At 42.0% G+C, this 21,304-nt stretch overlaps 2 protein-coding genes across 2 annotated transcripts in view; both read left to right on the top strand.

Moving 5' to 3' along the window:
• Positions 1-2,288: 2,288 nt before the first annotated feature.
• LOC119650206 (zinc finger CCCH domain-containing protein 3) lies at positions 2,289-4,472 on the top strand. Its single transcript, XM_038052772.1, has 5 exons — positions 2,289-3,028; positions 3,087-3,425; positions 3,484-3,639; positions 3,709-3,904; positions 3,977-4,472. Exons 1-5 carry the CDS (start codon positions 2,457-2,459, stop codon positions 4,364-4,366), a joined length of 1,653 nt encoding a protein of 550 aa, XP_037908700.1. The 5' UTR covers positions 2,289-2,456; the 3' UTR covers positions 4,367-4,472.
• Positions 4,473-13,809: 9,337 nt separating this feature from the next.
• Positions 13,810-21,304, top strand: part of LOC119648885 — a 31,359-nt gene continuing 23,864 nt past the window's right edge. The window contains exon 1 of the mRNA XM_038050781.1: positions 13,810-14,224. Within this exon, the coding sequence (XP_037906709.1) occupies positions 14,033-14,224 (192 nt within the window). The 5' untranslated portion in view covers positions 13,810-14,032. The remainder of the gene's footprint in view (positions 14,225-21,304) is intronic.

Below are 21,304 nucleotides of genomic sequence, written 5' to 3' on the forward strand. Positions count from 1 at the left end.
AGACATGAATCCCGCCCATCTTTGCTCTCACAGCTTCTGGATGTTGCATAACTTCCTGAATGGCCTGCCGCCGCACGCCCATATCGCTGCCTTACCGGTCTGGTCCCTGATCCAGACACCACCACCGTAGTTGCGATAGGGTTCACAAATAATGGCAACGTCAATTCCCTTCTCTCTGATGGGTCTGTGAAAGAAGGTCTTGCGCCGCCTCACAATTGTTGAGATTGATTTGAATTAATCTCATTTTGGCCTTGTATTTAGCGCTCCCCTGAACGCTGGACATCTGCTACTGCCAGTAATATGTCGATTCTCGATGTCTTCCTTTCCTTTACACAGCATGCATTTCGGGTCAGCTGTGCACTTCTTGGCGGTATGCCCATCTCCTCCACACTTTCTGCGCCGCTTTGATCTCAAAGTCGAGGCAACTGAAGCGTTTCTTCATATCCACTCGCTCTCTGAGCCGACAGTTGACCCAGCCTATCTTGACTCTGCCCGCCGCTAGTATTTTGGACGCTCTCTCTGCTGGCAGGCTGATAACTGCAGTCTCCTCTGCCTCATTTGCAAGCATCACAGCTACCGCGTTTCTATATCTTTGGCTGTTGTCAATGCCTCCTCCGGTTTCTTTAGAGAAGGGCGTTTCATCCTTTTGGGGATCTGTTGAGATCCAGGTATTTCACCCATCCCCTCGCGGCTTCTTTTTCCAGCGTTCTCGCCAAGTAATCTTTGCAGATGAGGTGTCACCTGTGTCGCCTGGGTGATTTTCTTGCCTGGTTTATACGCTCCTTTCTCCTCCTGGGCTCTGCCATACGCTATTCTGATACCTCTGATCATAGCCCTAATATTTTAGTGGATGTTCTTCCTATCATTATTGAACTCACGGAACTCCATTTCCATCTTCTCACCCAGTGCGGCAAATGCCACTCCCGGGTGGTCGTTCGCTCGATGACATTCGTCACATCCATCATCTGGTATCAGAATCACATTGTTGGGCTTTGCTTCCTTAAATTTCTTCGTCATTATCTGACAGACACCTCGTCCCTCTAGCGATCTCGCTTGACTCCTTCTGAAAGGATCCGATATCGAATTAGGTGTCCCCTGGACACCTGCAACCGAGGCAGTACGGTCGCTGGTCATTGTCGGTCGGGGTCCGGTTCGTTCGTTCCTAAAAACCGCGGCGTTGGCCTTTTCAAGCTCTCTTGCTGGTATTTTGTTGTTCGCATCCATTTGATTGTTGGGGTATTTGCCCCAAATTCAGGCACGGGCTCGCGTTTCGAACCACAGCCGTGGCAATTGTCAGCATTTTGCTTCCCGCTACCCCAGTGCTCCATAGGAAGTCCTATCCCTCCAGCCGTCCTTTCCACTCTTTAAACTGCTCACAGGCAGACAGCCACCGAAGGTTTCGTAGACCTTCAGGAGTAGTCCAACCTGTGCGTCTTCTGAGTTAGCTTAAACTAATGTCTGTCTATCTGCCTGGCTGTCCGTCATTTTAGTTGTACTAACTCCGGTGTTTCCCCTAGTTTAGGGCGCGCTACCTCCCTAAACCGCGGTTCACCCGTCCCAGAAGCAGCAAAGTGGCGTGTTGGATTTCGGATCCAGCAGGAACCGTTCACCTCAACTGACCAGCTACAACCTTACCCGGGTCGCCGTATCGCCCATGCGGAGAGAAACATACAAACATTCAAATTCAATAAGTCATTATCAAAATGCAACAAACGAAATCCGGTCTAGGACTGCCTAACTAAGGAACTCAAATATCCCGATCCTGCTTCGAAATCTATCAATGTCTGGTCTAGTGTTCTGTGGCGTTTTTTATCTAAGTCAGGCTCTGCCTTATCTTGTTTTTCTACTATAGATATCGCCCCTATGCGCTTCTTTTCACTGGATCATCAAGCTTAGGATTCAGTTACCTGCCTAATGCATCCTATTGAGTTGGATTTTTTCCACAACCAAACGGTCATCGGATTCATCCATCCAACTGTATTAGGGAAACAAATTTACGGAGGATTCGCCTCTCGTAGCATGGCGGAAAGCTCGCTATTTACTAATAAAGAATGTAATGTATTCATTGTATTGCACGATTGAAGCAAAATCAAATAAAAAAATACATATCATTCAAAAGAGCTAGAAATGCCAAAGTGCTAAATCAACAGGGACTAATTTATGAAATCCATTTTATTCCCATGCCATGGAACATTACGGAATAAAAATAGCATTCAGCGTTTGTCAAACTTTTGTAGTAATTTTTCCTGCATCTTTCGCTAGATGTCATCGAAATTGCTGGAGTAATTTACGTCAAATTGACACTTTCTATATTTCCAATTGCGATTCTTGTTTACGCAATTATAAACTGTTTACATCCTTGTACTGTTATATATTCGTTGATTTGTATATAGTATTTCGTTCTGGTGCGTTGAATTTCTTTGTTAAATTGTTAAAATCCCATCATCAGTCTCGCGATGGAACAAAATCCGCCAATTGAAAATCGCATTTATCTCAACCCAAACTTTGGGAAAACGCACATAAATCCGAACTTCCTCAGATCAAAACCTCCTGAAAGCATTCATGTCAATCCTAACTTTCTGTCGAAGCTGAAGCCACCGCAGCCAAATCAGGTTCCAGTTCCGCAACAAGGTAAAATCATATCGAAGTCAAGGACGAAGTTGATACGCGCCCCAACTGATAAGCCTGCCGTGAAGATTCAGCCACCCATGCCTGGTACCTGCGTGAACGTCGTTCCGAACGGGACTCCTAATCCACTTATTAAGATTGGAAACCGTAAACTCATACGCGCTCCTCTGATAACTGATGTTACCCGTATCCAACGACCTGTTGTACTTAAAAAGCCGTTAGGAGTGACGGCAGTATCGAGAGTAGGAAAATACAAGGTTGACCGGAGATCGCCAAGGACAAAAGAACGGAAACCTTTGCGTAAAGGCTTTGTGGGGAAGTACGCTCTTAGTCGAGTTGCAGAAAAGGAATTATTGTCGCCCAAAAGAGTCGTCAGAACTAGCAGGAGAGTTTGTAGATTGTGAGTCTCATGTTTTTTTACGGTTTGTTGGTTTTTAATGCAAGATCTTGTCTTTTAGGGAGAAAACATTGAAGGCAGGCAAGCTTCTGCTCAACATCAACGGTACCCTGTACAAATCCTCGAAGACTAAATTAGAAAAAGCGGAGGAAAACCCACCGAATTCGGGGCATACGACGAAACCCTCTTCCACTCAACACAAACTAGGCGAACGGGTGGTTTTTGTTCGCGGTGATAAATTTATTCTTGACAAAGGCGGACGCAAGCTAACTAGGGCCAAAAGCGACGGCGCTGAACATTTTGCGCTCAAACGCATCGACATTGGAGGCTTGACTTATGTAGCGGATTCGCAGGATACTTTCGTGCGGACGAACAATCATAAAACTCGAAATTATCTTAGGTAATGAGGTAGCGATTGCGGTAGATTCTTCTTTCTAATGATTTTGCTTTAATTTCAGCACCACGAAGCAGAAGAGCATAAGCTACTTATCGAAGAGAATGACGAAATCGAACATGCCATGTCCGATCTTCAGAAAAGTGGGAAAATGTGCGGCTCACGAGAGCGGCAGATGTCCGAAGGTTCACGACAAAAAGCAGGTTGTAATCTGCCCCAAGTGAGTATCGACGTCTTAGAACTTTCCGTTGGGCCTCCGTCTAACCGAAAATCGTCTGTTGTTTATCAGATTCCTGAAAGGAGAATGCATGGCGGACAAATGCCTGCTATCGCACGATGTGAGTCTATCCAAGATGCCTACGTGCAAGTTTTTCCTGCTAGGATGCTGCACTCGGCCGGAGTGTCCTTACTTGCACAAAAAATTGAACGAAAGAACTGAAATTTGCCTGGATTTCGTAAGAGGATTTTGCAAATTAGCTGAAAAGGTAATTAATTGTCCTTGAAAATCTGTGGGAGCCGCTCACCGAATACAATGCTCGTTCGTCTTCTATTTCCAGTGTGACAAGCGGCACGAGTTCATCTGTCCAACATTCGCTAGTACAGGAGAGTGTGGAAAAACTCGGTGTCCTTATTCCCATAAGAAACTTGACACCGGTAAATTCTCAGAGAAGTCTTGTTCAAGGAGTTCAAGGGAACCTCGATTGGAGATTAGAGAAAAGGTGTTGCCTCCAAGCCCGCCCACAGAAGACCGTGCACCAACCAATCACCAAAAATTATCGGAAGGAAAGAATGCTTCACGATATTTCGAAGATCGGAAGAAGAGAAGACGAGTTGTACCTCCCGGCGTTTCAAATGATGAAGATTCGCCTTCGAAGCAACCTGAAAACACACTAATCGCACAGAAAAGACACAAACTGGGTGATTTGCCTGCCTTCATACCCTTATGACAAACACTTTCACCACTCGTTTGTGCGGCTAAGTTAGCTAAAATAGTCAATTTTCTTGTAAAGTTTTAACACACAAATGTAGACAAATAAATATCTTCAGGCGAAATTCCTGTGTTTATTTATCTCACATCCTTTATGTGTCTCAATGGAGCCAGGATTAAACTTTCAGTCCATCAGCGCATACATTTCTCATTTCTGAGTAGTCCTATTGCATGTGAAAAGCAGCGGGAAAGGAACTCCATTCAATGTTTTTGTCAACAACTATGAATACACTTTCACATAGTTTCCTTTCATAGAAATGCACAACACACTGTTGCTTCCGCCCAGAAGCTTTGCGCCCCGTGATGCGTTGGAGATGCGCAGGAGAGAATCCATGGAAATCTTATCACTGAACTGCTTTGTACACGTGAAAACTTGAGGGGAAAGCTTGCGATTTTCCGGGCTCCGAGGAATTAGTTGACATTGAGACGTGGTCGAGTTCGGGTGAGTTCATGTTTGGAAACGTTAACGTGCAACTTCTTAAGGATACTCCTCGTTTTATGGTTATTTCCATCCACTGTACTCGTACGGGAGTGGATGACAATAAATAGATTGCTTCTGCCTCTTAATTGAGATTTGTGGGACGATATTCTATGATGATGTCTTTATCAACTTTAGAGATTTAACCCGGGAGTGAAAACTAGCAGTTGGTCCGGTTTTCAGTGGAGTGAGCGGAAAGTTTCATGGACTTACTTTTATTATCTTCGAAATCGAACAAATGCATAAACCAACAAACCTATGTAGTGTCCTCGACATTATACGATTTTTGTGAACTTCAATGTGTACAATATTGTGATGTGAAGTTGTGAACTCCATGTTTTGTGTTTTGTCCGTTACATTGAAACGATAATCCCTGAATTCAGCAAAGACACCCTAACATATCTCTGACCTCCTTAAAACACCCATGATAAGAGAAAGTTGTATATTGCATCAATTAACTCGATTTTTTTTTTGTTTCAAACAAGCGAAAACCACTACCGCAAATAAACTTTCCACACATCCACCCTCGGTGAGAAGAGGATCTCAAGCAATGTGTATTGAGTGAAGAGTTTTATGGACTATCAAATTTCAAGCACTTGATGCTTGGAGCGCCACTTTCTCCCAGCTACAGAATGCAGAACAGAGAAAATTGCAAGCTTCTTAAAACACTTCAGGATATATACCATGATTGTAGATAGGATTTATTTTTCCTTCTGATTAAAGTGTATTTATTTATATGGCAAAGTCGCCTGGTGACGATTAAATTCAAATCCGTTTGTAGGAAATGGGTTTTCGTTTGATTCTGGCAATAAAGTGGGTAATATCCTTATTATCCATATATTTCCAGCAAAGTTGGTTTTTGATTGGGTTGCATAGGTTCCTTGAAATTAAGGGGAAATGAGGATATTTGAGGCAAAATTTTGTGAGCAAGGCAAACGACATTGAATAATTCACACATCAAGAAATACCGATTATTTAGGATCTGCAGTGTTCGCGTTTCATAGCTATAGGATCTCCTCTGATTGGACCTTTCGCTGTAATTTAAGCTCAATTAAACTTTTCTTCTCGAAGAGGTATCTTCTTAACCCTTTGTAAATACTGTTACATAAAACTTCCTTGATAAAATGCGAGGAGTTCGATAAATATCTAAAATTCGAACACTTCGTAACTATAGGACCACTTTCAACTAGAGCAACACGCAAAGCTTCATGAAATTTAATACTTTTGATATTTTCTCCGCTATCAAACAAGGAGAGTGGAATCAAGGAATGCATGAACAATTATTTTATTCTTTTACAGATAAATAAGTTGCTTCGTCCTGCTGAAACCAGAAGTCTTCCATGCCATTTTCTTCGATGATTGTCATGACAAAATCACGAATCATGACCCGATAACGCTCGCCATTGATGTTAACAGAGGCTCCTCCGTCATTTTCGAAAAAAAAAATGGTCCGACGACCTTTTCCGCACAAACACCGTACCACACATTCACTTTTTTGACTGAAGAGGGGCCGTTCTTCAATTAATTGAGAATTTTCGGTAGCATAGAAGCGACCGTTTTGCTTATTTACGCCTCCATTTAACTGAAAATGGGCCTCATCTGACATGATGATTTTTCGCCAAAAGTCTGGTTCATTGCGAACAATTTCGACGGCCCATTTGGCATAATCAAGGCGTTTCGGATAATCAGCTAGGTTTGATTTTTGTGCCAATTGAATTTTGTACGGAAACATTCTTAAATCGATACGAATTATGCGCCTGAGTGTGGCTCTTGCAATGCCTAACTCCTGGGAACGGTGATAACTCGATGTTTTCGGGGTCTTTTCAATACTGGTTTGTACAGCTTCAATATTTTCACCAGGACGTCTTGTACGCAGTCTGGATGCGTGACTGGTATTGCTGAGACTACCGTGGTTAATAAATTTTGCGTATAAACTCTGCAAAGTGCTTTTCACTTTATTTTTTTTACGAAATTTACGTCGAGTTAACACAATTGAGAGCTTATTTTGAATGTAAAGCTGAATTAGTTCAGCGCGTTCTTTTGGAGTTTACTGCTCCATGCTATAAATTGTCTTGGATTGGCGCTTCAAACGCGGTATGTCATTAGTCAATCTAACATTCCTGCCTAAAGTTATAGGGTTGCCAGATGGGCCCAAATTAAATGGCCTACCCTGTACTTGTTCTTACTTAGTTCCCGATGTAAGTCCGGAAACTTGAGTGGTTAGAGCACAAGGCTGTCGCATGGAAGGTCGTGGTCCAAATCTCACTGGTTGCAGTGGAATTGTGATTTGGCGTCGGATACCAGTCGACTTAGCTGTGAATGAGTACCTGAGTCAAATCAGGGTAATACTCTCGGGCGGGCGCATGCTGACCATATTGCCTCCTACAGGGTCTGTATCCCGGTAGTGTACTGTTACGGTATTGAATGAAGTGCCCTAACACACTTTGAGGCCCTAATCCAATTGAATTGTTGCGCCAACGGCTATTATTATTATTACTTAGTTTTGTGAACAGTTTGCAAGTGGCTTATATTTTAATTTTTTATGGCCTTAATAACTGACTCAGTTCAGTTTGGCATGCTTCCGATAGGATTATCTATTAATTACGAATCAAGTCGGTCCCATTCGCTTGGGACTTTTTCTCAAAGCTTATCCACACCTTTTGGAACCTCCTTTTTTGCCAGCAACCTCAAACTTGTCAGATTTTCGTCAAAAACTGACTATCTGTACAGCTTAATTTTTGCGTAGATATCCAACAAAGATTCACAAGTACAGGAGAAATAGTGCCAAAAGGCGGGGTTGAAGATAAAAGATTGTGAGAAGGTTTAACGTTCCAAAAGGCTAGTAAAATTTTCATGTTAAGAAGACATTTTTAAGATTCGTATTTCGTATTCTTCACGTATAGAATAAAGTGCCTGCAGCATGTTAGAGGGCAAAGTTGAATAGTTTCCGAGATTTCGGGAGTGAAAATGGTCAAAGGACAAAATGAAAGGATCCCGAGAATTCGAATATACAGTGAGCAGAATTGAAATCCGGACACCGTCGTAAGAAATACATAAATATTCAGAAAGGGTGTAAACGGGGTTGTACACCTAACGACGCTTCTAAGCTCTTATAATGAAAATACAAGATTATGAGGAAAACAGTTTATCATATATTAAAACCATTAGATAAAAGTTATTTCAGGAATAAGAAAAAATTTTTTTACAATGACGAAAAACTATAGAAATGGTGAAAAATGACATTTCGACTCATATCAAAATTTTGGATTAAGGGGATCATTCCGTGTGAAGGCGGTTTCTTTTCGCTTTCTTTAGATTTTTTTCGTGAAGAACAGGATAAAGATACAAATACGAATTTTTCACCATATATTTATATTATATTATTATATTAATATCTTGAGCATGCGTAGCAGCTCGATAGCGTAGTTCATTATTGAAATACAGGGCAATTTACACACTCATCTCCAAAAAAGGTGTTTTTCTGCTGCCACGCTAGAGGGCGCTGTGATCATTTTAAAGAAAAAAAAGTAAACGGCATTTTAACGTGCAGACTTAACTACAGTTCGCAAACTAGGATTATTAAAAATATTAAAAGCTAAATTTTTGGTGTCGTCTTAAACTTTTTTTTGTGAATTTTGATGTTTTTTCACGGCTTCTTCAATGAATAAAAAAAAACTACTGAATGATTCGCATTATCCTAGTTTGCGGACTGTAGACATTTGTTCTGAATAAGTCGTGAAAAATTGAAAAAATTTCGTTGGATAGATTTTGGGTGGATTTCGCTTTTGACCTCAAAATTCTCCGAGATTTTGCTCGGTGCAGCACATGTCATTTTGCGCCATCATATGTCGCTCTGATAATGCCTATTAGTTTCTCTGGAATACCCTCCTGCGTAGAACCCTCCAGATACACTCGCTGTTCACGCTATTGACAGCTTTCTCAAAACTGATGAAGAGCGCTGCGCTGCGTGCTGCTCCAAAATAATCCGTAGGGTATTGATATGGTCAATTCATGAAGAGCTGGAGCGAAAGCCAGCCTGATCTGTGGTGATCAAGCTTTCGAAATGTTCTTTGATGCGTTCCAGAATTATTTTAGCTATTATCCTTTCAACGCCAGGGGGACGCAGATACCCCTCCAATTCTCACAGTTAAAACGAGCCTTCTTCTCTGAGATCTTGACGATCATCTTCTTCTTCCACTCTCTGAGAAAAGTCTGGGATTCCCATGATTTACGATTTGAAGCAGCAGATTAGTAGTAACTGCAGGGGCAGCCATAAATAAATATGCGCTGAGACCATCAAGCCGGTTTTACTCCGTTTGAGTACATTGAGGGCCGAAATGATTTTCTCTTCTACTTTGGAAGGACACTCTGTATCCGCGTGTTACGGTGACTGCCATTTCATTCACAAGAGGAGAAATTTCACCAGATATGAAACTGTTAACAACTGTGGTGAAGTGTTCTTTCAACCTATTCAGTTGTTCTTGATCGTAGATGAGAAGTCAGGCGTTAACGTCATTCACAGAATCACCAAAAGATTTGCGACCACATTCAAACTCTTCTGTGGTGCGGTATACATTCTTGAAATCATTGCGATCTTTGGCATCTTCCGCTTCCCTGACTAGCACAGTAGCATATACTCTTTTGTCATGGCGTACACTACGCTTACCTTCTCAGGATTTTGCTCGGTATCTGAGTTCGAGCACGTCACGCCCGCCATCACTCATAGCGGTCAGTAGATGCTTCAATCCCTTCCGCTTATCGACCCGTTTCCACGGTTCCGAAGTCAACCAGATCCTATGACGCCCGTACGAGAGGTGGCCGACTGTCTGTGTAGCGCCCGAGAAAAGATCTTTACTCTCATACCCAAAATCTGATATTGAGTTCCTTTTCTTTCGAAGTTTCCGGTTTCATCTGGCGTCCTTTCATGTGGCGACTTTAAGCGCCTCCTTCGTCTGTGTTTTAGTACTATGGAAACCGACAGTGCGTCTTCTGTTTTACTATCAGCAGATCTTTCAATCAAAAGTGCCACCAGGGCTGCTCAGAGATAGGCTACATTACTGTGGAAATTTGGGAGCTGCATCAACTTTGCATTTTGCGGGCCTCAGTAAGATTCTGGTTTAAGAACATTGTACCTCACCTATCTACCTACCATAATTGCATGATTATGGGGCAAAATCTTCTGACAAGATTCTGGAACTAGTAGCCCAAACGCATCTCCCAACAAACGAAGACGAGTTTGGGTTAGAGCTCCATTTCAAGTCCTCTCCTAAAAACGTCAGATTGGCTCTCTGGAAGGAATGGATCAGTTGGGCAATAACTAGCTTTTTGCCATACAAATCTCCTGGTTGCAGAAGCAGCAGCATCGGCTTGCTTCATGATCGGTGGAGACCTATCGCAGCTGTATTGAACTTGGCCACGTACACCCCACCTGCTGGAGACGGATTCCGCGAAGGACTTTAGGTCGGTCGATTTAACCTTCATTGTATTGAAAACGCTGAAGCGTATTCTAGAAGACACGTCTAATTTAAACGCAAATCTGCTCTTCATCACGTAATTAGTACAAATGAGTAGACATTATACCAAACGCAATACGTCCACATAGAAGGATAGGAAAGGATTCAATAATATTTATACTAAAGTCATCCAGTTTGAGGAATATCTTAAGTTTTGGATACTATGTATATATGCTAAGCATCTGAATAGTTCAATCACATGTGGCAAATAGTCATTTTACCGTTACTCTGTTGGATGTCCTGGCTGATGTCCTCATGGAAACTCAGTAGAAACAGGATGAAGGTGGTAGAGTATGTAGACAATGTGGCAATATTCCGATCAGAGATATTTGCCATCGTTTTCAAGCGACTGGGCATAAATCCACCCAAAACTGATCTGATGCTATTGGCTCCTAAAGTAGTAGCTTTGTACTGATGAAGGGAGTAAGTTGCTCCCGAAATATATATACATAATAAAATAAAATTGTAGTTTGTCCTAAAGCAAAGATACTCATCAGAGTGAAATTATGCGGTGTTTCCAACGATTAATTAATTGAAATAATAAAACTTGTTGTTTCTTTTTCGTTGGTGTGGGTATTTATTCTTGCAAATACCGATATTTCGGGAACCACTTGTTCCCTTCATCAGTGCAAACAAGATACTCAATTTTTATCTCCCCCGGATGAAAGGAAAAATACTGTCACTCCACTTCTTATGTGAAGTAACTTGGTATGATCCTGAATGCGAAATTAAATTAGGAATTTATATAGGCCCGCGGGGTAAAGATGCCACAATACCTTTCTACACTTCGTTTGAGAAAAAATGAGGGCTTCCTTCGAAAATGATTTTAGGGATGCATTAGTCGTAGTTCATTTGATTAGCACTGATGTTTCTGTTATGAGGACTTACACTGAGCAAGGGGGTCTACTGGGTCTATATGGTCTTGCCTCAACGTATTCCCGGGCCTCCTTCTTGTACTTAGCTTCCATATCAAATATGTACATTGTTCGTGTAGTGCTGTCCGACTGAGGTAGTCAGGATACTGGATAATGAAGCATTGCACTGAAATCATAGCAATATTTCGGACCTGCTACGAAGAGGACTTTGGGCATCTCCGACGAGCTACGCTATAGTTAGGCTGAGCTTCAGGAGCAACTTTGCTATGGAGTTCTTAACCAGGGCGGAGTGGAAGTTTTCCACTAACTGATCAAAAATGGACTGTAGAATTAGAGTTGGAATTTCCTTGTATAGATACACATAATATGTCTGAATCGTACTAAGGGCTGTAGAGTATGCCAACGTCTTCTGGTGGGGAGATACTGACGGTATGAGAAGCTTGTCGGCGGATGAGCTGTGCTCCGACTCCTAAGCGAAACATAGCTACGTATTTTCACCGACAGTTAAGATCTCTTCAAAGCTTAAGAGTTAGTGGTGACAGCCTCTATGAGGTAGAGCCAGTGTAGGGTGGAACTCAACGGCCTGGGCGCTTTGCTGAAATAAAAATATGGACACTAGTCAGATAAAGTATAACAATGGAGCATGCAACAAATACCCGGTAGAAAACTGACTTTATTTATTTTCAGGCTTGGGTTTGTGGTAAATGGTTTGGTAAGAAAATGATCGCTGAAATTGGTGACTATTTTGTAGATCTTTCGGAGGCATCAACAAGTTGGAGAAATTTGTATTTCTTTCTTTTCATAAAAATTCCCTATTTGTTGCTGCAACATACTCATGTCGGAGCACGTGGTTTCATAACAATTTGTCTTTTAGGGCAAAACATGAACATGAGTTCGGTTAGTAGTTCAGTTTGTGGATTTTTGGAAACTTTTACCACGTGGTGGACCACTGCAGCACAGAATCTTCCATAAAGTTGGTTTAGTTTGAACTAACCAATGGCGAACGCCTAGTCAGGTGAGGGTTTTTTACTACTGAAAGAGATTTCACGAAGAATAGCTTGGTGTCGCAAAAGTACTAACTAAAATGGTTTTAAATATTGGAAAAATTAGAATAATTTTCGTTCTGGGTCCTCCCATGTGGAGCATATTGACACCTTAGGATTACTCTGGAGCAATGTGCGGTATTTAGACCATCCCTTTGCCTTCTTTTCCTTGAGAAGGGTTTCAATGCGTCAACAGAGAGTGCACCTGAAAATGCATTCCGAAGAAATTAATAGCTACTCTCAGGGCGATACATAATGTCCTCTTTTTCTTCAATGGCGTTATGGGCTAAATCGGCCTTTGGCCTCCAAGATAGACTTCCCCCAGCCATCTTGGTCTTTCGATCGTATCCTCCAGTTGGTAAATGTCAGTAGTTCGTCCACATCGTTTGCGTAGTTTTCCCACTGTGCGATGTCCTTCGAGCCTGCCTTTGAATGTGAGGCTTGTCGTCCATCCGTTTTACATGACCGGCTCACTGCAATTTTCGTAGTTTTACCACCACCGATGCTGCTGGATCGTCATAGAACTGGGACAACTCATGGTTTTATCTAATTCGAAAGTCAGCCCCATCTTTTACCGGTCCAAGTATTCACCGAAGAATTTTACGTTCTAAGGTGTCGATGGACTTCTCTAACGCCTGCGTTAGAGTCCCCGCTTCACAGCCATACAGTATATAGCGCAGGTCGTATTATTGTCTTGTAAATTCCAAGCTTATGTTTCCTGTGCACCCTTTTACTTATCATTATCCGTAGGACTGACTAGTATGATTTGTTGTCCATCATTATTCGTCGCTGGACTTCGTAATTTTCATTACCATAATGACATCTGCTGCAATGGAAATTTTCGGAGGAATTTGAACTCTTGTTATCGGTGACATTTTCTATGCTGCCCTGACTGGAGGACGTTAGTGGGTTTAATGAATTATGATATTATTTGGAACATATAGCAACCGTGATCTTGGCTTAATAGTTCAGAATTCAGAGGAGATAGAAGGAGGCGCCCTGAAAATAAATACCAAAAAAATTATGATTGAGAAGTCAGACACAATTTCGAACAAAGAGCAATGTTGGCGTAAGGGTCAAATATGTAGTAGTCGATGTGTTCATTAGAAGGCAGAACTGGCAGTGAATAGGTCACGCAAGAAGAAAATGATGACTGTTATATCACTTGTTTTGACAATTAGGCATGGCTGATGCGTTATGTCCTACCTAGGGGCCAATGGCAATTCTATTATATAATATTAGGGATTATAATACGATTCAATTTCAGATTGGATGCAATGAGGGTGAACTATTTTCTATGTTCTGTTATTGGTGCCTTACTTTTTGCTACGAATTTAACCAAAGCATGCGCTCCTTTTCAACTATTCTCTATTTAAGCCACTTTTTAAAGTCTTAACTACAAAGTTATTATTTAAGCAATACATTGTTCGAAGTCTTTGATATTTTGTCTACTAATTAAAAAAGAAATAATTTAAAATTTTATTCTAGCAGATTCCATAGTATAGGAAACGACGGAAAGTTAACATATAGTAACATGAATAAACTATTTAAAATATAATATCAATAATTATCGCTAGTTTCATATATGTATAAGACAATGCACGTGAAATTAAAAAAGATAATAAAAGACTCCCTAGAAAAAGTTGACCAACGACCCACATTGTGTAATTTGTAATGTAGTGTTAGTGAAATAGACCCGTAGCAAAATTGTATGAAATGGCTGTATCTATATTGGATATTGATCATTTCGCCATAAGTGCTATCGTTACTGCAATTATGCAAATTATATTTTTCGTGATAAGTTACTTTCTCTGTCAAGAGAAATTGACTGATTTTGGCGGAGGCGTCAATTTTATTGTGATTGCGGTACTCACATTCTTTCTAGGACAAATTGGTAGAAGCGTGAAGGTAAGATAATATTTTATTATTGTTTTAAATATATCCCAGTTACAAATTTTGCCATCACCTCATGTATACTTGATAAATTATTACAGAATTGATAATTATTAATGCTTGAACGTTAGATTTGATAAAATTATACTTAGATATGTACATACATGTCGTTTCTTGTCTTCTCCAAAATCCATTCTTAACTTGATCATAAGTGGTTTTGCGTGTGGTTTTGTTAATGTAAGCTTACGAGACTACATTGTATAAGAGGCCTAGGCCGGAATTATGATGCGTATAATGAAATGTCACTCAGTCCAAGGAACTTACTATAACATGATAAGAGTTTAGCATATAATTCCAATATCATATTACGACGCGCATCAAATAGCGTACAACCGTGCAAAGTTTTAATTTTTACATTTTGCGTTTTGCGTGTTTCAACAATCCATCAGAACGTGTTCTTCTGCATGTGTGCGTAAATTGCATACAATGCACTAGAATTCGAAAAGTGTCAAGATATGAAGTGTTCTGAAATCGATTATGACGATCCCAAATGGTGTGTTCAAAAAAGTTTCGGAATGAAAGGAAATGCGTTCGCTATTTCCTTTGTGCAAAGGGCACTTGCTGGTAGTAATTTTTATAATAATTTATTCCAGTCTGTTGCGAAAAAGCCTGGATGAGCTAGAAAATATTAAAATTCATCGTTATTTTCAACTAATAGTGTTCAATGAGATGTAGCAGCAATTTTGTACTTATTAAGTACACATCTTGCTGGTTGAGCTCCTACAGGATGCTCAAATTAATGGTGTCCTGAAATTGGGAAAATCATTATTGATGCGGTCCCCGAAGTATTTACAAGAACTTGTACGAAAAAAAAAACACGTTGAAGACTAGAAATTCAAGATGATACTATGTTCCACTGTGCAGTTTTGGAGCACTTGGGTGGTTATTATAAACTTCTCCATTCCACTTCTAAGAAATTTATGTGTACCTATAAAGAAAAACACCAAAAAGGCCCACCATTCACGATAAATGGTGCGTAGGATAGATAAGTGCTATACGTGGGGTTCATAGAATTCACAAGAGGATATCTTGATGAAAAATAAACGAAAACTGTGGGGGACATAAAGAATAACTTGAAAAATAAATGAAAAATGTTAGTTTCACAGTTCGATACAGGAGAAATGGTCCATATAATAAAATATTCGAAGAGTCGCCATAGCCAGTACTTGACTTATGAGAGGAACCGTTATTTGTTATATTTGCTAGTAACTCCCAGTACACAAGTAAAATAAATAATGTTAAACTTGGGGCCAGATGGAGAAAGAATATGTTGATTAGATTCGCCCTGGCTGACTGCGAATTTTCATTCATGTAGTCAACACGTCAATATTCTCGGTCTTTCCCCGTATATTGCCTTCCAGCTCAGACCGCCTAGTTTTGCAATTAGTCAATTCGCCAATACACGGAATCTTCCGTTGCTTAACTTGTCCACTCCCACTTCGGGTGTCAGCTGTATACTTCTTCATCATCATCATCTGCCTTAATAAGGAACTCCAGACATCCCGGTTGCGCGCCGAGGTCCACCAATTCGATATCCCTAAAAGCTGTCTGGTGTCCTGACCTACGCCATCGCTCCATCTCAAGCAGGGTCTGCCTCGTCTTCTTTTTCTACCAGAGATATTGCCCTTATAGACTTTCCAGGCTGGATCATCCTCATCCGGATTAAGTGACCCGCCCACTGTAATCTATTGTGCCGGATTTTATCCACAACCTGACGTTCATGGTATCGCTCATAGATTTCGTCGTTATGTAGGCTACGGAATCTTCCATCCTCATGTAGGGGGCCCAAAAATTCTTCGGAGGATTCTTCTCTTGAACGCGACCATGAGTTCACGATTATTCTTGCTAAGAACCCAGGTCTCCGAGGAATACATGAGGACTGGCAAGATCATTGTCTTGCACAGCAAGAGCTTTGACCTTATGGTGAGACGTTTCGTTTTTTTAAGCTGAAATAGACTCTGCTGGCTGCCAACAGCCGTGCGCGGATTTCATCATCATTGCTGTTATCGGTTGTGATTTTCGACCCTAGATAGGAGAAATTATCAACGGCCTCAAAATTGGAGTCTCCTATCTTTATTCTTCCCGTTTGAGCAGTACGGTTTGATATTGTTGGTTGGTTGGGTTTTGGTGCTGACGTTGCCACCATATATTTTGTCTTGCCTTCATTGATGTGCAGTCCGAAATCTCGCGCCGTCTGTTTGATCTGGATGAAGGCAGTTTGTACGTCTCGGGTGGTTCTTCCTATGATATCGATATCGTTAGCATAGACCAGTAGTTGGGGGGACTTAAAGAGGGTCGTACCCCTTACATTTACCTCAGCATCACGCATCACTTTCTCGAGGGCCAGGTTAAAGGTTGATGTCGAATGGTCTTGAGAGTGATCTTGCCGCTTTTATTGCCTCGCACATTGGTCAGGGTCAGCCTAGTCAGTCTTATCAATTTCGTTGGGATACGAATTCTCTCATGGCTGTGTACGGTTTTACTCTATATGAGGCGTTGATTCGCTGTCCACACCTTGAGCACAAGTTTATGGACCACTTGGTGTTATTTGGTCGCTTCCATATTTAACTAATTCGACTGTAATTCCATGCCGACTTATGATTTTTAAGCCAATGAATTGCACGGACTGTTTCTTCTATACTTAGTGGTGGCAGTGTTTGTCCGTCGTCTTCAGTTGGCGGGACCTCCAACTCGCCGATGTTCTAGTTGTTCAGTAGTTCATCAAAATACTCAACCTATCGCATCAATATGTCCATTCTGTCGGAAATCAGATTTCCCTCTTTGTCTCGACAGGATGAACAATGAGGTGTATAAGGCTTCATCCTGCTGACTTGTTGGTAAAACTTCCGCGCCTGGTGCGGGTGCTCCCTTTACTTTTCGAGTTCACAGATCTGTCGGTTCTCCCAGGGTTCCTTTTTCCGTCTGTGAAGTCGTTTCTCCGCTCGCCGGAGTTCGTGATAAGTCTCCGCGCGTGCCCGCGTCCTTTGAGAATGCAACATTACTCGGTATGCGGCATTTTTCCGGTCCGTTGCCAGCTTACATTTATCGTCGAACCAGCCGTTCCGACTCCTTTTGCTACTGGGGCCAAGTATGTTTGTGGCCATATTTATGGTAACATTCTTCAGGTGATTGTGAAGATCATTTGTTGATACTTCATCTCCAGGACATCTGTTAGCTACGGTTATTGTGGCATCCATTTCTCCCTGATCGCAAACCAGGTGCATTCAACAACCATTTCGTGTGACACTGCTAATTGAATAATCCGCAGTCCGTTAACATTTGTATTTTGATGGGAGCTATGGGAGCCAGTGTATCGCTTGAATACGGGCTCCGGTCCTACTTGACTGTTAAAATTCCCAAGTATGATTTTGATATCATATCTGGGGCAGGTTTCGAAGGTTCGTTCTACTGCCTTGTAAAAGGTATCCTTCTCCGACTCTGCAGTCTCTTCTATAGGGGCGTGAACGTTAATGAGGTTTATATTTCTAAATTTGTCTCGCAAGCGCAGAGTGTATAGCCGTTCGCTTATGTTTTCAAAGCCGATAACAGCAGTTTTCATTTCTTGGATGACTAAGAAACCAACTCCAAGCACATGGTCTACTGGATGGCCGCTATAATATATGGTGTATCTCCTGCAACGCTGTTACATCAGCCCTATATTGGGACAAAGTATCGGCTAGCTGCTTGGCAGCAGGGAGCGCATGTTCCATGAGAACATGCGCCAATCATTATTCCTTTTTCTTTGCCGGGTTCGTCTTTGTAAAATCCATCCCGTCCGAGGCTCCTGTTGTGGCTTCGTAACAAGTTGTTGTCCGTGTAGGGTTGTCAGCCCTACCCAACCCCCAACCTGGAGGACCAGTTGGTACGATTCGTCCCGTTTTAAGGCGCGGGAGACTCGTCTTCATCCTTCTCAGTCTGCAGCATTTCGTTAAGAAAGAGCACCCAGTGGTCGCCACGTGAAGGTAGGGTTTGACAGTAGAGCTATTGGTGTTGGTTCAGCAGGCGTTTCGCAGGTTTTATGCTCCATCGTGGATACCAATCCAAGTTTCGCCCTGTGACCTATATTACCTTTTGACCCTTCCTTTAGTTTACCAAAAGCAGTCTTTTGGTTTGTCCTATGTAACTCTTCTCAAGCTTTCTAATTTTTTTTTTAATTTTTACTTCGCCTGATTGAGCCCTATTCTTCTCTTCATTTTGATGTTGTAAAAGAAGAGTGTCAAAAAAGTGCGTCTAGGTATTTTGCTTTCAATTACCAATGATTGAAAACGTTGCTAACCCCGGGGTCGATGACATGTTCTCTTTATTAAATTTTCCTTCACCGCCGGCAGTGAGAACAGTCTGTAGATCATTATAGGAAAAAGTACCATCTTTTTTTGTGGGCGGGAGTAGTTTCAGCTTTCCGAAATCGTTTCTTCCTTATGGGTGGGTTCCGCATGTATGTCAAAGAAAATTCACTTTTATCTTCAAGGGACGGTAGGGTATTTTGAAATGAGGAAAGTCCGTCTGTCGGTTTCAATTAAAAGGGTATAAATATCAAGAATGTAGCCAAACTAAGAACCGAACCCCGTACTATTAGGAATAAAAGGTCTATCTTAGATTTACAAACTCGGTGACGAATTCCGAGAAATAGCAGCTGAAAATTTACCTACCCTCAGAACAAATATTTGTGTTTCCTAGAAATCATACCAATTTCACCCATGGAAAGTGATATGCTTTTTTAATTATGGCCAGAAGAAGTGCCGCCTAATATCTACATAAAATCATACGATAATTGCCAAAATTCTCTGTCGATCTTAAAGGAGAACTCAATAATACGACAAAGTTATTGTTAGCTGACAACATATGCTTAAAGTGGCATCCACCTTTTGGATTTGGGAAGCGATTCAGGTGGTACACGAGAAAAGCAAGAAAACCAAGCAATTCATACCGATGCGCACTTTCAACTTTCATAATGTTATTTCTGTTCCAGATCAAGTCGTCTATGAACTCAATTCGTCGAAATCGTGAATCGAGATCCTCCGTCACTATACCTGCATCCAAACAATGATTTTGAATCACAGTTTGTTCCTCGATAGGATCACACATCCAATAGATTGGACGCCCATCTTTCACCAATGAGGGCGTGGTCAATTTGATTGACTGTGTAGGCGTCTGGTGATTTCCGGCTCTGTTTGTGAATGCGCCGGTGAGGGAAACATGTGGACCTTACGACAAGATCCTACTGCAAATGAAGTCAATTAATCGTTGGCCATTATGATTGCATTCCTCATGGAGGCTATGTCCTTCAGTGGTCCCCCGATACCAGCTTTCATTTCCGATCTTCGCATCAAAATCCTCCAACAGTTTTTGGGCATCGTTTGTTGGGAGTAAGTCAAACAGCGTGCATAAAACTCGCCTTTCATTTCATCTTCCTTGACTTCAGTCTGGTCGTGCACGTTCACGAACCAGAGGTTGAAAAAACGAGCCCTGATGTGAATCGTACAGAACTTTTTGTTGATAGGTTTGAAGTCGATGACGTGCAGCTTGACCTGTTTGCTCACTATAAGTGCAATTCCAAACCACTTTCAAAAATTGTGTGCGAATTCATATCGGTTATTTCGCTATCAATCCAATTTGTTCCCTGGACTGCAATCGTGGTCAATTTGTATATATCGACCTGTTGAAGGAGGGTCTTGACGGCCCCTGGTTTGTTCAGGGGGAGTTCATTCCATGAGCGGATCCGTCCAATTGGAGACATTGACATGTAGTAGCTGTTAATTCGGTGGGTTGTCGGCCCATCGCAAAACCCTATCCAATGGTGGCCTCGGTGATAGCTGCTGCAGGTGGTTCGAAACATGACAGAGTTCACACAACTATGTTGCAGGTCTGGCTACGTAATTCGTGACAGTCATTCCTTTTTCATTTCTCAACCATGGCTTGGGACTGACTACGGCGGAGTTATATCATTACATTAGCGATGAAAATTTCCTCTCATAAGTACTTTTTCCGTATGCAAGCGATGAAAAAACTTTTGGAATATGGACACCAGTTGCACCATCTATTCATCGACTTTAAAGCCGCCTATGATAGCATAGCCAGGGTAAAAATGTAAACGGCCATAAGAGAATTCGGTATCCCGACGAAATTAATAGGACGGACTAGGCTGACCCTGACCAACGTGCGATGCCAGATAAAAGCAGCAGGATCACTCTCAAGACCATTCAACATCAACAACGGTCTACAACAAGGGGGTGACCTATCATGCGCCTTCTTTAACCTGGCCCTCAAGAAAGCGATCCGTGATGCTGAGGTAAATGCAAGAGGTACGTTCCTCTTCAAGTCCACCCAACTACTGGCCTATGCTGACGATATCGACATCGTGGGAAGAACCACCCGAGACGTACAAACTGCCTTCATCCAGATCGAGCAGGCGGCGATTGGCGCGAGATCTTGGGCTGCACATCAATGAAGGCAAGACAAAATATATGGTGGCAACGTCAGCACCGAATCAACCAACAACATCAAACCGCACTGGTCAAACACAAACACGAAGAAGAATAAGGATAGGAGAATACAACTTTGAGACCGTTGACAATTTCTCCTATCTAGGGTCGAAAATAACAACCGATAACAACTACGATGATGAAATCCGCGCAAGGTTGTTGTCAGCCAACAGAGCCTATTTCAGCTTACAGAATCTGTTCCGCTCGAAACGTCTCACCATAGGGTCAAAGCTACTTACTGTGAGACGGACAGTCAAGCAACCATTAAGGCCTTGCACTTAACGATGAAATTCTCCAGGCAGTGCAGAAAGACGCTGAACAGTTCGGGCGATACGCTCATAGTCACCGTCCTCTGAGTTCCCGGTCATAGGAACATAGAGGAGAATGAGCGGGCTGATGGGCTGGCTAGACGGGGCTCTGCTCTTGGCGGTCCTTCGGCGGGACAGTCTGTATTCCGCTCGCGACTGTTTAAGGTGGAATCTACTCGCACTACATATGGTAGCTGCCGCGGCCCTCAGATGGCGCAATTTCAAAACCTGCGCCAAGTCAAGGA

Source organism: Hermetia illucens, chromosome 2 (genome assembly GCF_905115235.1).
Source record: "Hermetia illucens chromosome 2, iHerIll2.2.curated.20191125, whole genome shotgun sequence".
NCBI classification, from domain to species: domain Eukaryota; kingdom Metazoa; phylum Arthropoda; class Insecta; order Diptera; family Stratiomyidae; genus Hermetia; species Hermetia illucens.

What these genes read in the sequence shown, in the direction of transcription:
- LOC119650206 (XM_038052772.1), top strand. Translation starts at nt 2,457, where the DNA reads ATGGAACAAAATCCGCCAATTGAAAATCGCATTTATCTCAACCCAAAC. An exon ending in AAAACTCGAAATTATCTTAG is followed by an intron (nt 3,426 to 3,483) that starts GTAATGAGGTAG and finishes CTTTAATTTCAG; the next exon opens with CACCACGAAGCAGAAGAGCA. An exon ending in CAGGTTGTAATCTGCCCCAA is followed by an intron (nt 3,640 to 3,708) that starts GTGAGTATCGAC and finishes GTTGTTTATCAG; the next exon opens with ATTCCTGAAAGGAGAATGCA.